We start from the raw sequence: 16,194 nt of genomic DNA, 5'->3' as shown, positions 1-16,194 counted from the left end.
CTTATGGGTAGGGTTAGGTTTAGGGGTAGGAATAGGGTTAAGACAAAATTTTCAGACTAGAATGTTGTTCCAGGATCAACAAAATATGTTGACCCAGGAACGCATCTAACTCAGCAATATCAGGACGTGTGGAATAGAGCCAGCCTCAGACAGGTAAGAAAAATTAATGTAACATTACATTCCATAAAAAGTAACCAAGTAATGTAATTAGTTACTTTTTTTAGGGAGTGATGCTATATTGTAACACATTACTTTTAAAAATAACTTTCCCTAATTTTCCCCAAGATTTCATGGTCCAGCTTGTTTTTTTTAAGCATGACAAGAATCATTAAACATTATTAGAGCTCAATAGCGTATCAAGCCACAGAAGTTGCATTGTAAAAGCAGAACATAAACTGTAATTATCCAAATGAAATGCAACAGTACTGTGTGCTAATGAGTGTTCTCCTTGGGGAGCATCTCTGTTATTGGTGCTGAGTGGGTGGTACAGGCTAATTCCCAGAACAAGATGATACATCAGTAGACAAAAACAAGGCTGGTACAGTGGCACAAAATCACTAAACGGGTCTTGGAGGTGACAATCATATTGTTCCTTTCTGGATTCACCTCTCAAGCTGACATGAGAGAGCTGCTCGCTATTTTGGTCTGACGTCTTTCTCAAGAGAAGCTGACTGATTTGAGGCGCTCCAATAAAGAATATGGAAAACCTTACGGTGAGTTTCAGATGTTTAGATTTCAATGCAAGTCATTATGCAATAAGCTCCAAAAGTGAATTTGTATTACAAATAAAGGGTGTTTTTAGGCACAACATAAAGTGGAGGGCCTAAAAGGACCCTACCTGTGGTAAAATCACTGTAACCAATGGATTTGAGTGACTTATTGGTTTTATAAAACTGTGGCAATATGGTAAAAAGATACCAATGTTTAATAACAGTTACATTTTTAAAAATAATTCTAAAAGTAGTTTATAAACAATATAGATTCAAATTCTATATTAATGAATATATTAATAGTAATTAGAATTTAGAGTTGCAACTGTCCATTTCAGAAATGTTATTATCTAACTGGTGAATTCAATTCATAATTTATATAATTTAGGTATATATACCACTACCGTTCAAAAGTGTCTTATGCTCACCAAAGCTGCATCCATTTGATTAGAAAATATAGTAAAAAATGCAATACTATGAAATATTATTACATTTTAAAATATATTCAAATAGAAAACAGTTTTACAGTCAAATAAATTTTAAAATGTAATTTATTTCTGTGATGGCAAAGCTTAATTTTTAAGCTTTTTTAATTTTTATTTTAATTTTATTTATTTTACATTCTAATATGCTGATTTGTATTTGTAAGGGAACATTTCTTCTTATAATCAATGTTGCTGCTTAATATTTTTGTGGAAGCTGAATTAATTTGATTTGTTTTGAATTTGAATTTTTTTTGTAACATTATACATGTCTTTACCTGTCATTTTTTTCAGAAAGTATTACTTTCATTGAAAAAAAAAAATGTAAAAAACTTTTGAATGCCAGTGTAATTTATGCAATTTATATATATATATAATTTATATAATTTCATGGTGAAAATACACTAAAAAAGTGTCACCAGTGCCATTAGAACATTCTTTCACAAGATGTAATATAAGTCTAAGGTGTCCCCTGAATGTGTCTGTGAATTTTCAGCTCAAAATACCCCATAGATTTTTTTTTTTAATTAATTTTTTTTAACTGCCTATTTTGGGGCATCATTAACTATGCACCGATTCAGGGGCTGCTGGCCCTTTAAATCTCGTGCTCCCTGCCCCCCCGAGCTCTCGACTATAATACAGTGCATAAACAAAGTTCACACAGCTAATATAACTCTCAAATGGATCTTTACAAGATGTTCGTCATGCATACTGCATGCATGCTTCGGATCATGTGAGTATAGTATTTATTTGGATGTTTACATTTGATTCTGAATGAGTTTGATAGTATGCTCTGTGGCTAAAGCTAACATTACACACTGTTGGAGAGATTTATAAAGAATGAAGTTGTGTTTATGAATTATACAGACTGCAAGTGTTTAAATAATGAAAATAGCGACGGCTCTTGTCTCCTGTGAATACAGTAATAAACAATGGTAATTTTAACCACATTTAACAGTACATTAGCAACATGCTAACGAAACATTTAGAAAGACAATTTACAAATATCACTAAAAATATCATGTAATCATGGATCATGTCAGTTATTATTGCACCATCTGCCATTTTTCGCTATTGTTCTTGCTTGCTTACCTAGTCTGATGATTCAGCTGTGCACAGATCCAGACGTTAATACTGGCTGCCCTTGTCTAATGCCTTGAACATGGGCTGACATATGCAAATATTGGGGGCGTACATATTAATGATCCCGACTGTTACGTAACAGTCGGTGTTATGTTGAGATTCGCCTGTTTTCTGGAGGTCTTTTAAACAAATGAGATTTACATAAGAAGGAGGAAGCAATGGAGTTTGAAACTCAATGTATGTCTTTTCCATGTACTGAACTCTTGTTATTCAACTATGCCAAGATATATTCAATTTTTGATTCTAGGGCACCTTTAAAATGTGAGTAATAAATCTAAACATACAATATTAAACTAAAACTTTTTTGGTTTGCTTCTTGAGGTTCATTGTCTAATGATTGGTTTCATTGTCTAATGATGGTTTGGTGGGTGTTTTTAACACCTCCCGTGTTCCCGTCTCTTTGAACAGACAGACAATTGGCGGGAGATTGTGAACAAAAAGCTTCACTTTCCACCAGAGCTGATCCCTGCCATCCAAGAGGGCAACATGGCCTGGGTGGACAATCTCCTCTCCCTTGGTGATGGGATCATCCGTCAACTGGACGAGTCTGAGGATCGGTTATGGAGGGAAGCCTTGAACCTCTCCATCCGACTGGGCAGTGAAGACATCATGACTTCCCTTCTTTTGGGTGTCAAGTTTGACTTCCGTCAGATCCATGAAGCTCTACTGGTGGCTGTCGACACCAACCAGCCCAGATTCGTCAAACACCTCCTGGACCGCCTGGATCAAGAAAAAGGCAATAAGATGGACGTTCGCTCCTTTAGCATGGCCATCTTCGACCACTCCATCGACGATTCTCAGTTTGCACCCGGAGTGACGCCACTAACCTTGGCCTGCCAGAAGGACCTGTATGAGATCGTAATGATGCTGACCCAGAGAGGTCATGATATTCCTATGCCTCACTCAATCTCGTGCGTGTGCCTGGAGTGCCGTAACGGCAGACAATACGACCTGCTCAAGTTCTCGCTGTCCCGTATAAATACGTACAGAGGCATCGCCAGCCGCGCATATTTGTCGATCACCTCAGAAGACGCCATGCTCAGCGCTTTCCACCACAGCCGAGAACTGCGCAAACTGTCTAAGAAAGAACCAGAATTCAAGGTGAGCTTAGAAAAAATGGTCATTAATTTACTGAAAACATCACAAATAACAAATTCAAAAGACAAATTGTCGAAGTCAAATTGTTTGTTTTTCATGAACGCATTTTTGCAAATGCCTAGTTCTGTCATGAAACTCTATATGGCGCAGGCTGATTGGTCCTTAACACAAGCTGATGATACTTACAGTGTTAACAACCTGCACAAGCTGATTGGTTCATGTCACATCTGCAGCCAATGAGCTTACAGCTCACAAAATTTACTTTCTCAAAACTCTTTATCGATGTTTAGCCTCAGTACCTGGCTTTGGAACTGCTGTGTCAGGAGTTTGCAGTGGAGCTTCTGGGAATGTGCAGGAACCAGAGCGAGGTCTCCACAATCCTCAACAGTGCTGAGGAGGACAGCGAGGATGAAGAACTAGATGAACAGACATTTGAGGAAGGCATCCCCAACCTTGCTCGCCTTCGCCTGGCAGTCAACTACAATCAAAAACAGGTAAGTCATCTTGGCTCAATTGCAGTAACTGATGTATGCAATATAAGCAACAATTAAAAAAAAAAATAAAAAATAAATAAATAAATATATATATATATATATATATATATATATATATATATATATATATATATATTAAAGGTGCAGTAAGTGATTTCTGAGAAACACTGTTGATGAAATCAACACAAACAAACACACCCCTCTTCATTGCTCCACCCCAAAATTAATGAACATGCAATGCAAGAGTGGATGTCTCTTTATCATTGCTGAAGCGAAGCAAAATAATGATTTGCAAAAAATAATGTGAAGATGACAAACAAATGAAAAGTAAGAACAAAAAACATATAGTACACAAGAGTATATACTGTACAAGCAAGAGTTGGTTGCCAGCATCACAGCAGCTCCAGACAAACAATGACACTCAAAACTGTCCTGTTAGCTAACATTACAACAGCATATCTTGGTTCTGTTACACATAGCAAAACCAATGTTACTCAAGCATGGAGCAATGCAACCTCGGCGTCCATTTTCAGGCTTTCCCGCTTAGGTCTCTCCAGTGCTGGAAAGCTTTTCTAATATTAAAGTCGGTCCTAAAGCTCTTGCTTGATCAAATCCCTTCTTTTCCCAGAGATATTCTTCTGACTTTTTCTCTTTTGTAATGTCTCTCAGCCATCTCTCTTTCTACAGTCTTTCTTCAAATATCCCTCTTGCTCGCTCTCTCTCCTCCCCCATTATGAGTGGACACGCCCCCTACTGCTGATTGGCTACTAGTGTGTTGTGCTACTCGGTCTGATCCACTTTCAACAGTGTATCTCAGAAATCGCTCACTGCACCTTTTTTCACCCAAAAATTAATATTCTGTCATTAATTACTCAACCTCATGTTGTTCCACACCCGCAAGACCTTCATTCATCTTCAGAACACAAATTAAGATATTTTTCATAAAATCCGATGCATTGCCAGCTGCATATTTTTTTTCTTTGGTGCACAAAAAGTATTCTCATCGCTTACACTGTAGTCACATGAACTGTTTTAAATACGTCTTTAGTAGCTTTCTGGGCATCTGAAAGTGTTAATTATCTTGCTGGCAATGGAGGCCTCACTGAGCCATCGGATTTCATCAAAAATATCTTAATTTGTGTTCCAAAGATGAACGAAGGTCTTACGGGGAACGACATGAGGGTGAGTAATTAATGACAGAAATTTCATTTTTTGGGTGAGCTAACCCTTTAAGTCTTTTCCTCAAAAATAAAATGAAATAAAATAAAATCAATAAGTTAAATCTGATAGTTAGTGGAGTTCGGGTCAGTGTTATTTTAGTATTATTAAGATTATAGTTATTGATATTTTGCGTTTTTATTTTTATAGTTTCCATTTTCATGGAAATTGTTAGTTTTAGTTACATTTTTAGTCATTTTGTTGTTTTTGTCTTTATTATTAGGTTTTTTTTTTTTTTAATGTTTAAAAAATAATCTAGTTTTTATTCATTTTTATTTTCATTTTAGTTTTAGTACATCAAGTTAAAGTTGGCGAAAAATGGAAGTCTTAGTCTTTTCTCCCCTATTGTGACATATATCCGAGTGAATGGCCTCTTGAACAGAAAAAATGGTAGGCCGGGACCTGTTTTTGTCCATGGGAAATTAATTGGATGGTTGTGGTTTGCTATTGGTGCATCCCATGTGAGTGACAGGTTGATCCCGCCCTCGCTCCAACAAGTCATCAGAAAAGAGAAGAGATGTGCTGCAAGAGGGATGGGAAGTTATTTTGATTGAAGAATATGAAGGCACATGAATTAAAAAATAATGATGTGCACAGATAAATAATTTATAATAAATATTGAAATAGTCCATAAAAAAATAAGAATTATCAATTTTGTCAGTTATCTATAATAAATATTCTCCCATTTTTCAGTTAACGTTTATTTTATTTCAAGTAATGAATTGTTTCTATGGTTTTAGTTTTAGTAAACTATAATAACCCTGGTTCAGGTAATGCACTTACACTGCCCACACAGACTGATGGATTTAAGGAGAAACACAGGGCATGTGAACATCATCTTTCAAGAGCGCACAGTCGTTTGACCCCTGTGTTGATGCCGTATGGGATGCCTGATTGATTGACAGTTGGCTGGGAGGCCTGACTGTTTGTTTTCCTCGTCTAGTTTGTGACTCATCCCATCTGCCAGCAAGTGCTCTCCTCCATTTGGTGCGGGAGCCTGTCCGGTTGGAGGGGAAGTCGAACTGCTTGGAAACTGCTGGTGTCTTTGGGGATTTTCATTACCATGCCGGTTCTGTGCCTTGTCTACTGGATCGCCCCCAAGTCCAAGGTAAATTTGAGTCAGTGGTGATCATAGATAAATAACATCATAATAATCAAGAAATCAAATGCTAAGACTGATGTGCCCATGTGCCCAGTATTCATACAGGTTAACAGGTACAACAACTCATTATTTTTTTTATTTTTTTGCCCACATAACTTGAGTTTTAGAGGCATATTTGTTCATTAAAACAATCTAATAAGTGTACTTTACAGTTAAATTCCACTGTAAATTTGAAGGTTTACTGGTTAAAAATGTATTACTTAATATAAAGTACTGCAAATTTTATATTTGTTCTACCAGCTGGGTAAATTGCTGAAGGTTCCCGTCATTAAGTTCCTGTTACACTCTGCGTCATACATGTGGTTCCTCATCACCCTTTTGGTGGAGTCGATTTTCATGGAGATCTACCGTAGCGATTTTGCCTCCCGAAAGCAGAACATTCTCCACAACTCTCTTCACATGATATGGGTAGCAGGTAGGGTTGTGTTACCTCAATTATTGAGTCTAATCAATAATTGCCTTTGAGATGGTCACGCAGAATAAGGCATTAATATGTGCTTTACAAGTACTAATAAACAGCCAATATGCTAATATTATTCATGCTAATAATCTAAAAAGGAAGTTTTATTTTTCTATATTGGTAGGTTTCTTCTGGTTTGAGTGTAAGGAAGTTTGGCTTGAGGGTTTAAAGAGTTACTTCTTGGATTTATGGAACATTCTGGATATGATGGTGCTGAGCATGTATCTGGCGTCCTTCACACTGCGCATTCTCATCATGCTAAAGGGATATTTCCTCTGTCAGGACTCCAGTACACAAGAGCTGTGTGACTATTTCACCAACACAGGTGACATCTCACATGAGGCTTTATTTAACATGTTTTGTCTTAAAAGATTAGGTCACCAAAAAACTAAACTAAACTTCACTTGGGTGAAGTAAATCTTTAAAACCATCCATATAATATCCTTACTATATATATATATATATATATATATATATATATATATATATATATATATATATATATATATATATACATATATACATACACATACACATACACAGGTGCTGGTCATATAATTAGAATATCATCAAAAAGTTGATTTATTTCACTAATTCCATTCAAAAAGTGAAACTTTTATATTATATTCATTCATTACACACAGACTGATACATTTCAAATGTTTATTTCTTTTAATTTTGATGATTATAACTGACAACTAAGGAAAATCCCAAATTCAGTATCTCAGAAAATTAGAATATTACTTAAGAACAATACAAAGAAAGGATTTTTAGAAATCTTGGCCAACTGAAAAGTATGAACATGAAAAGTATGAGCATGTACAGCACTCAATACTTAGTTGGGGCTCCTTTTGCCTGAATTACTGCAGCAATGCGGCGTGGCATGGAGTTGATCAGTCTGTGGCACTGCTCAGGTGTTATGAGAGCCCAGGTTGCTCTGATAGTGGCCTTCAGCTCTTCTGCATTGTTGGGTCTGGAATATCGCATCTTCCTCTTCACAATACCCCATAGATTTTCTATGGGGTTAAGGTCAGGCGAGTTTGCTAGACAATTAAGAACAGGGATACCATGGTCCTTAAACCAGGTACTGGTAGCTTTGGCTCTGTGTGCAGGTGCCAAGTCCTGTTGGAAAATGAAATCTGCATCTCCATAAAGTTGGTCAGCAGCAGGAAGCTTGAAGTGCTCTAAAATGTCCTGGCATATGGCTGCGTTGACCTTGGACCTCAGAAAACACAGTGGACCAACACCAGCAGATGACATGGCACCCCAAACCATCACTGACTGTGGAAACTTTACACTGGACCTCAAGCAACGTGGATTGTGTGCCTCTCCTCTCTTCCTCCAGACTCTGGGACCCTGATTTCCAAAGGAAATGCAAAATTTACTTTCATCAGAGAACATAACTTTGGACCACTCAGCATCAGTCCAGTCCTTTTTGTCTTTAGCCCAGGCGAGACGCTTCTGACGCTGTCTGTTGTTCAAGAATGGCTTGACACAAGGAATGCGACAGCTGAAACCCATGTCTTGTGCGTAGTGGTTCTTGAAGCACTGATTCCAGCTGCAGTCCACTCTTTGTGAATCTCCCCCACATTTTTGAATGGGTTTTGTTTCACAATCCTCTCCAGGGTGCGGTTATCCCTATTGCTTGTACACTTTTTTCTACCACATCTTTTCCTTTCCTTCGCCTCTCTATTAATGTGCTTGGACACAGAGCTCTGTGAACAGCCAGCCTCTTTTGCAATGACCTTTTGTGTCTTGCCCTCTTTGTGCAAGGTGTCAATGGTCGTCTTTTGGACAACTGTCAAGTCAGCAGTCTTCCCCATGATTGTGTAGCCTACAGAACTAGACTGAGAGACCATTTAAAGGCCTTTGCAGGTGTTTTGAGTTAATTAGCTGATTAGAGTGTGGCACCAGGTGTCTTCAATATTGAACCTTTTCACAATATTCTAATTTTCTGAGATACTGAATTTGGGATTTTCTTAGTTGTCAGTTATAATCATCAAAATGAAAAGAAATAAACATTTGAAATATATCAGTCTGTGTGTAATGAATGAATATAATATACAAGTTTCACTTTTTGAATGGAATTAATGAAATAAATAAACTTTTTGATGATATTCTAATTATATGACCAGCACCTGTATGTATGTGTGTATGTGTATATATATATATATATATATATATATATATATATATATATATATATATATTCAGTATATATATATTATTTTTTAAATTAAATGAATTATTATTATTATTATTATTATTATTAATGAAATTATAAAAAAAATTATTATTAATAATAATTAATAATAAATAATAATAATAATAATAATAATAATACATGATATTAAACAATAATTATTGTTATTTAATTTAAAACAGAATAATTCTAATAATATTTATTAGTATTATTATTACAATAACAAGTATTATTAGTAGTAATAGCAGTATAATTGTTGTCATTTTTAGCATTTATTTTTATTTTAAAATACATATTTATGTATTTAAAATACATTTATAATAATAATAATAATAATAATAATAATTAATAATAATATAATGTATTTAATATACATTTAAAATAAAATAATAATAATGTAAAAATAGTTACATTTCAAACAATTATTATTATTAATGTATATATTTTACCATGTTTCTGAATAGTACGAGAGGACTGGAAACAGGAGGATCCTCAGCTGATTGCAGAGACTCTCTTTGCCGTGACCAGCATGCTGAGTTTCACACGTCTTGCCTACATTCTGCCGGCCCATGAATCCCTGGGAACCCTGCAGATATCCATGGGTAGAATGATCGATGACATGATGAGGTCAGATCTTGGGTTTGCTTACAAGAGGAGATCACGATTAAAGTTGCTTTCATCAAATGTTTTTCTTACTCTACAGGTTCATGTTCATCCTCATGATTATTGGAACAGCATTTTTGTGTGGAATAAACAACATATACGTCCCATATGTTGTTTCCCCACATCTTGGCAGGTGATTAATAACTTGTTTGCATGCAATTTCACATGTTTAGTTGAAGATGAATTAAAAATGTATTCGTCTCTTGTATTCATTTTAGATTTAATGAGACATTTAACTTCCTCTTCTGGACCATGTTTGGAATGGCAAACCAAGAATATGTAGACATGCCTGATTATGCTCTGGCTGAGTTTGTAGGAAGGATCTTCTACGGGATATTCACACTGCTCATCGTCATAGTGCTCCTGAACATGCTTATTGCCATGATCTCCAATTCATTTCAGAGGATTGAGGTGAGCATGTATTATATGAAAAACAATTTGGTAAGGAAACGAAAACCAAAATGAAAACAGACAGTATTTACATGAGGATTCATGTTGCTTCAAACCTGCATTCCCATGGAATACAAATGAAGATCTTTTTAAGCATATTTATGCATCTTTCGTACAAAACGTCTCTTCCTCACAGGATGATGCAGATGTCGAGTGGAAGTTTGCTCGCTCTAAACTCTACCTCAGTTACTTCAGGGAGGGTCTCACTATGCCAGTTCCCTTTAATATCATCCCATCTCCAAAAGCTCTCTTTTATGTCTTAAGGTAAGACACCTTCATAAGCAATGCTAACTTTGAACTTTTATGAGGTTCTTTACCGCAGACTTCAGATCATTTAGGACCAGATGTAACCTTCATGTTCCTCGCTGTTTTGTGTAGAAGCATCTTCCAAAAGATTTGCTGTTGCTGTAACAAGAAAGCCCCAGAATATCCTCCCATCACATCTGTGGTGAGTATCTGAGGGGTTTCTATCTCTAGATCCTCCATAATTCTTGGTTAAATTTGGCTGATGAGGTGTTTTTCATACTTTTTTTTTAGTCTAGCAATACCCTGAATAGCAGCGGAGGTCAAGGTGAGGGCAGAGTGCCATACCGCCTGCAGGTGACCAAGGCTCTAGTGCACCGCTACATCGAAGCCGCACGCAGAGAGTTTGAAGAGAGCAAGCGTAAAGGTAGGTCATATTTTCGGCATCTCTGGGTAATAATCCAAAGGCATGCGGTGTTTCAGAAAAAAAAAAAAAAAAAAAAAAGCCTTAAGAGTGGCACAAACAGCATTAAACTACCTAAAAATTGATTACCTGTTCAGGGTGCTGTGGCATAGGCTAGTGGTCAAAAATATGTGCTGGTAACCACAAGGGCGTAGGTTCAAACCCCAGAAGGAGAGTTCCTTTAGCAAGACACTTCACCACAAGTTTCTCCAGAGGAACAGTCTCTGTAATTAAAGAATATAATATGTTTACTACAAATCAACATGACTATAAGAGTCTGATTATTGAATGCTTACTTATATATCATTACTTAGATAGTTAAGCTACTTCAGACCATCTTGGGTTCAGTCAAAGTCCCTTTAAGGCAGGGGTACGTGTCCAATCCTGCTCCTGGAGGGCCACTGTCCTGCAAAGTTTAGCTCCCACCCCAGTTAAACACACCTGAACCAGCTATTCAAGGTCTTAGGCATACTAGAAACTTCCAGACAGGTGTGTTGAGGCAAAGTGGAGCTAAACTCTGCAGGACAGTGGCCCTCCAGAAACGAGTTTGGACACTCCTGCTTTAAAGACATTTCATTTGGCGGCCATCTTTGAAACACCTCTTGGGCCTGCAAGTGACATCAAATTCTCCAAGCTTTCGATTAAATTACATATTTGAAATCACCAATGAAATCTGTCTCTGTCTCATAAATTTTGTTTCTAAACGTTTAAATCATGACAAAAAAACCCCGTCATTTTTCAGGCTGATCAAGCTAATGCGTATATGCAGTCCTAAGTGCGCATCTCTATAGGAAGTGCACGTCTAACTTTTTCTATAGCAACCGGAGCTTCTAAGGGCCGCTGCAGTGACACGATGACTTTACCAAATGGCGATTGGCTCTTATTTAGAAGGCGGAACTTATTCCGCCATATTGCGCATTGCACTCTCCAATTCAAACCAATACAAGTGACGCGTTTTGTTTTATTTGATAGTCTTTGGTTCAGTGACAACACTTGTAATGCATACAGTATCATAATTCAGTACACAGTGTATACTGCATACTAGAGCTGCACGATTAAGGTTGGTTTGAGATCTTGACGCAAACAAACACCCATGTGATCATATTCCTGAATGACGACGATTCAGCTATGTCTATTAAACCTTTGACAAGTATGATCAGAGCAGAACATTCAGATCTGTACTGGCGCTGCTGTTGAGCCAGAGATAGCAGTTGTCATGTATAAGTATGAAATAGCTTCACAAACAGTCTTTTCAACCTCATAGTATCGCTATTTCTGTTAATTCAAATTATCAGAGAAGTAGTGGGATAAAAGTTTAAATTTTGAATATAAACACTGATGTCTATGGTATATATTATTAAAATAGAGTAAATCACCTTTTGAAAGTAACTATTGTGAAAGTAACTGTCAAATAAAGATCGTATCAACTACATTGTTTATCATTGAATCATTAATTCAAAAGATTCATTCAAAAATGCTGATTCATCCAGTAATGAAACAAGTGAAGTCTTTATGAACAGGTCACTGAATTGTTGCATATATATATATATAAATGGTAATTGCAACTTTATTTCAGAATTCTGACTTTTTTTCTTGCAATTGCGAATTTTGTAGGAACAGTATCCTACAATTCTGACTAAAAAGTCTGAATTGCAGAATAAAAAAAACTTCGTAATTGGAAGGAAAATAGCCAGAATGTAAGATGGTTTCTTTTTTTAATTTTTATTCTGAGGCAGAAACATTTTAAAATGTTATAGTATAAAGATATTTTACAATATTACTATTGTACTGTATTTTTTTATCAAGTAAATGCAGCCTTGCATGGGAGATTTGTTTAAAAAAAAATACTAGTGTATCTCAGAAATAAGTAGTTATTTCATATTTTGAGTCCAATTTTGTGTAAAAATGTCTCAAAACTCCCAATCTAATGAAAGAAGGAGTAGAGGAAAAACACTTTGGCAACACTTTGTAGTTTGTTGTCCAGGAATTACATGCATTTATGCATGCAGCAATATTGTGAGTATATGCTATTCTGAACATTGCCATTGTCTTTGCCATTACTGTAATTGCTGTTGTTGTGATGCTCAGATGTCGGGAACAGAATTACCGAGCTGAATAAAGTTGTCGGCCGGCTGCACACCGAGATGAAGGACTTCCACCAGAAGCTGCAGTGGCGGCGCAAAAGCGAGCCAGACCAGGCCAACATTCTGGGCAAATACATCATGGGGGCAAGAAACAATTTCCGTGACTTTGATAAGAATGATGCCATGGGGTGTGAAAACACAGGTCTGCACATCGGTACGCAGCACACAGAGGAAGAGGACGACGAGAAGAAAGAAGAAGAGATCAAATCAGGAGAGATGGTCTCAGAGGAGAGGGAGGAGCCCGAGTCCGAGGGCCCCGTGGAGCCTGTCCCAGGAGAAGAAACTACTTTTGAGACTGTTAGCACTCCTGATGTATGAGAAACAAACACTGCAGTGTCACACAGCCATTCCCTGACTAAATATCTAGTAAGAAGTTTCTAGATACATTCATATTACTGATTTGACATACTGTAGTCAAGTTTAATATGTAATTTGTATCATAATTGATATTTAAATTGCAATGCCTAGACAGATAAATCCATTTAATGAGGTTTAGATGATGTCAAAAATACATGATAGATGCATACATTTGCTGAGTGCTCTGTTTACTTATGGACATTGTGAAATATCATAAGAACTTTAATAGCCTTAAATGAAAACAACCCCAGGAAAATTTAATACAACTTATTTTCACAAAATAAAACACCAAAATGAACAAAACATATACTATTTTCACTTTGATAGATGATTACACTTTGTTATACTAAGATTATGAATGACAAAAAAAGCACTTTCCTCGAATAGGATACAAATGATTTTTGAAAGACGTTTCTTATTGTCATCAAGGCTGCATTTATTTGAACAAAAATACAGTAAAAACAGCAAATTTGTGAAATATTTCAACTTAAAACAGTTTTCTATTTGAATATATTGTAAAATGTAATTTATTCCTGTGATTCAAAGCTGAATTTTTAGCATCATTATGTCTTCATGTCTTCATGATCCTTCAGAAATCATAATAATATGCTGATTTTCTGCTTAAGAAACATTTCTGATTATTATCAATATTGAAAACAGTTATTTTTGTGGAAACTGATACATTTTTTAAAAGGTTAAAAGGAACAGCATTTATTTAAAATACAAATTTTTGTAGCTTTTATAAATGTATTTACTATCAATTTTGATCAATTAAAAAAAAAAAAATCTTACTGACCCCTACATTTTTAACATTAGTGTACTTCTGAACAACTATTAGAAACATTAAATAAACTGGTAACACTTAACTAATTTTAAGTAATGAAATGTTATTGTAAACTAATTTAGTTATGATCTAAGAATGAACAATACTTCTACAGCAATATTAATCTTAGTTACTTAACATGTACTAAGATTACCAAATGCTGTAGAAGTTTTGGTCATTATTAGTTCAGGTTTACTAGTGTAGTTTACTAATTTTAACAAATGAAACCTTACCTTACTGTAAAGTGTATCTTTTTTAAAAACACTTTTGGAAAATATAAGTGTATTAACTTAAAAAACAAAATAAAAAAACAAAACAAATATTTAGTTTGAATTCCTGAGATGGGTGAAAAACATTTTTGAAAGACAAAGCACCTCCTTTCACTTAAATTTAAGAGTTGCAAGCACCATTTTGTACCCCATTTGTGGAAAGTGCCAAATATCGCATGCTCCTTTGGTGCCTTTTAAAGTCAAAAACATCATCTGAAGTTCAGCAATTATATATAAAAGCCAGTCAGGGAGAAAGATGGCGCAGAGGCAATTTTTCACAGTGATTGAGGGCTTTAAAACATGTTTCTTTAGCTATTACATTGATTGAATCGTGTGCCGAGTCCAACGTATTCCCTGAAGTTTATAAAAACCTATTTAATAAAATATCTTTACATTATGTAGCCTATATTGTGAATTAGCGCACGAAATGCATAAATGATGACGAGAATGAGGGTGTCCCACTGAAAGCATGGCATTATTTTCAAGTAAACGCAGTAAGATTGCGGTCCCCTGATGATTCAGCACTTGACACAGTGTGGTGCACTCCCTCTCACTGGGGATTAGTCAGCTTTTGGTGTTGTTTTTAATTAACCGTGAGCTGTGGTGTGTGTTCCCGGGGCCCTGGTGTGGCAGTGGGCACAATCACAGCTTGCTGCACACCTGCTGTTTGCATCGGAAGCCTGGGGAGTCCTTGCACTCTTTCATTGCACACAGGCAGAGTGGCCCCGCTGGGACACCGTACCTCCATGAGGGGGAAAAATGAGTTGCCTTGAGAGTTGAGACACCAAAGTGGTACAGTCAGAATAAATTACGCGTCAGAAACAAGCCAACAAGTTCAAAGGGAATTAAACTTAAAAATATTACTTTATTGAGAGGAATTATTTTACTTGTCATGTTAAAAAAAAAAAAAAAAAAAAGATGATTTAAGTGACAAAAATGAGGCAGAAAATGTAACTTTTTTAAAAAAGTACTTTAATCACATATCCACTAGTTTATAAAAAAAGTATTTTTGCCCTAAAAAGTTCTTAAGTCAGCCTGAATAGAGATTTTAAATAGTGCAGTTAAATGTGCTACTTTTAAAAAGAAATGTCAAGCTATCCTGCATTTTTTGTGCTGTCAAATCGATTAATCGCGATTAATCGCATCTAACAAAAGTTTGTGTGCATGTATACACATATTTATAAACTTTTATATTAGACGTGATTAATTGCGATTTAGTTTGTGTTTGTGCATGTATGTATACACCCATTTACAAACTTTTATGTTAGATGCGATTAATCGTGATTAATCACATCTAATATAAATTTGTAAATGTGTGTATGCACACACACACACACACACACACCCACACACACACACCCACACACACACACCCACACACACACACACACACACACGTACAAACTTGTCAGTGATTAATCACGATTAATCGATTTGACAGCACAAAAAAAGCAGGATAACTTGTCATTTCTTTACAAAAGAAGGGCATTTAACTGCACACTGCTGTGCAATAAAAAAAGAGCTGTCAAACCAATTAATCACATCTAACAAAAGTTTGTGTGCACGTGTGTATGTATACACATTTACAAACTTGTTAGATGCGATTAATCACGATTGTGACTAATCACGATTTATCACATCTAACAAAAGTTTGTGTGCATGTATACACATTTATAAACTTTTATATTAGATGTGATTAATTGCGATTAAGTTTGTTTGTGCATGTATGTATACACCTATTTACAAACTTTCATTGGATGCGACTAATCGTGATTAATCGCATCCACACACACACACACACACACACACACA

General features: G+C 35.8%; 1 protein-coding gene across 1 annotated transcript; it reads left to right on the top strand.

The window, feature by feature from the left end:
* Positions 1–523: 523 nt before the first annotated feature.
* Positions 524–13,830, top strand: trpc2a (transient receptor potential cation channel subfamily C member 2a). Its single transcript, XM_048162106.1, has 13 exons — positions 524–713; positions 2,744–3,436; positions 3,724–3,927; positions 6,089–6,253; positions 6,548–6,722; positions 6,892–7,092; positions 9,435–9,597; positions 9,674–9,766; positions 9,852–10,044; positions 10,220–10,347; positions 10,462–10,531; positions 10,621–10,753; positions 12,878–13,830. The coding sequence occupies exons 1-13, from the start codon at positions 699–701 to the stop codon at positions 13,249–13,251; spliced, it is 2,607 nt and encodes an 868-aa protein (XP_048018063.1). The 5' UTR covers positions 524–698; the 3' UTR covers positions 13,252–13,830.
* The last annotated feature ends 2,364 nt before the right edge of the window (positions 13,831–16,194 follow it).

Source organism: Megalobrama amblycephala, linkage group LG16, assembly GCF_018812025.1.
Source record: "Megalobrama amblycephala isolate DHTTF-2021 linkage group LG16, ASM1881202v1, whole genome shotgun sequence".
Taxonomy (NCBI): Eukaryota; Metazoa; Chordata; class Actinopteri; order Cypriniformes; family Xenocyprididae; genus Megalobrama; species Megalobrama amblycephala.
The sequence above is the reverse complement of the archived record's forward strand: the minus strand, read 5'-3'. Positions and strand labels throughout refer to the sequence as shown.

Excerpts from the sequence above, each read along its gene's own strand:
- trpc2a (XM_048162106.1), top strand. Across the intron at positions 3,928-6,088 it reads TCAACTACAATCAAAAACAG|TTTGTGACTCATCCCATCTG; the intron begins GTAAGTCATCTT and ends TTCCTCGTCTAG. Across the intron at positions 10,045-10,219 it reads ATTCATTTCAGAGGATTGAG|GATGATGCAGATGTCGAGTG; the intron begins GTGAGCATGTAT and ends TCTTCCTCACAG.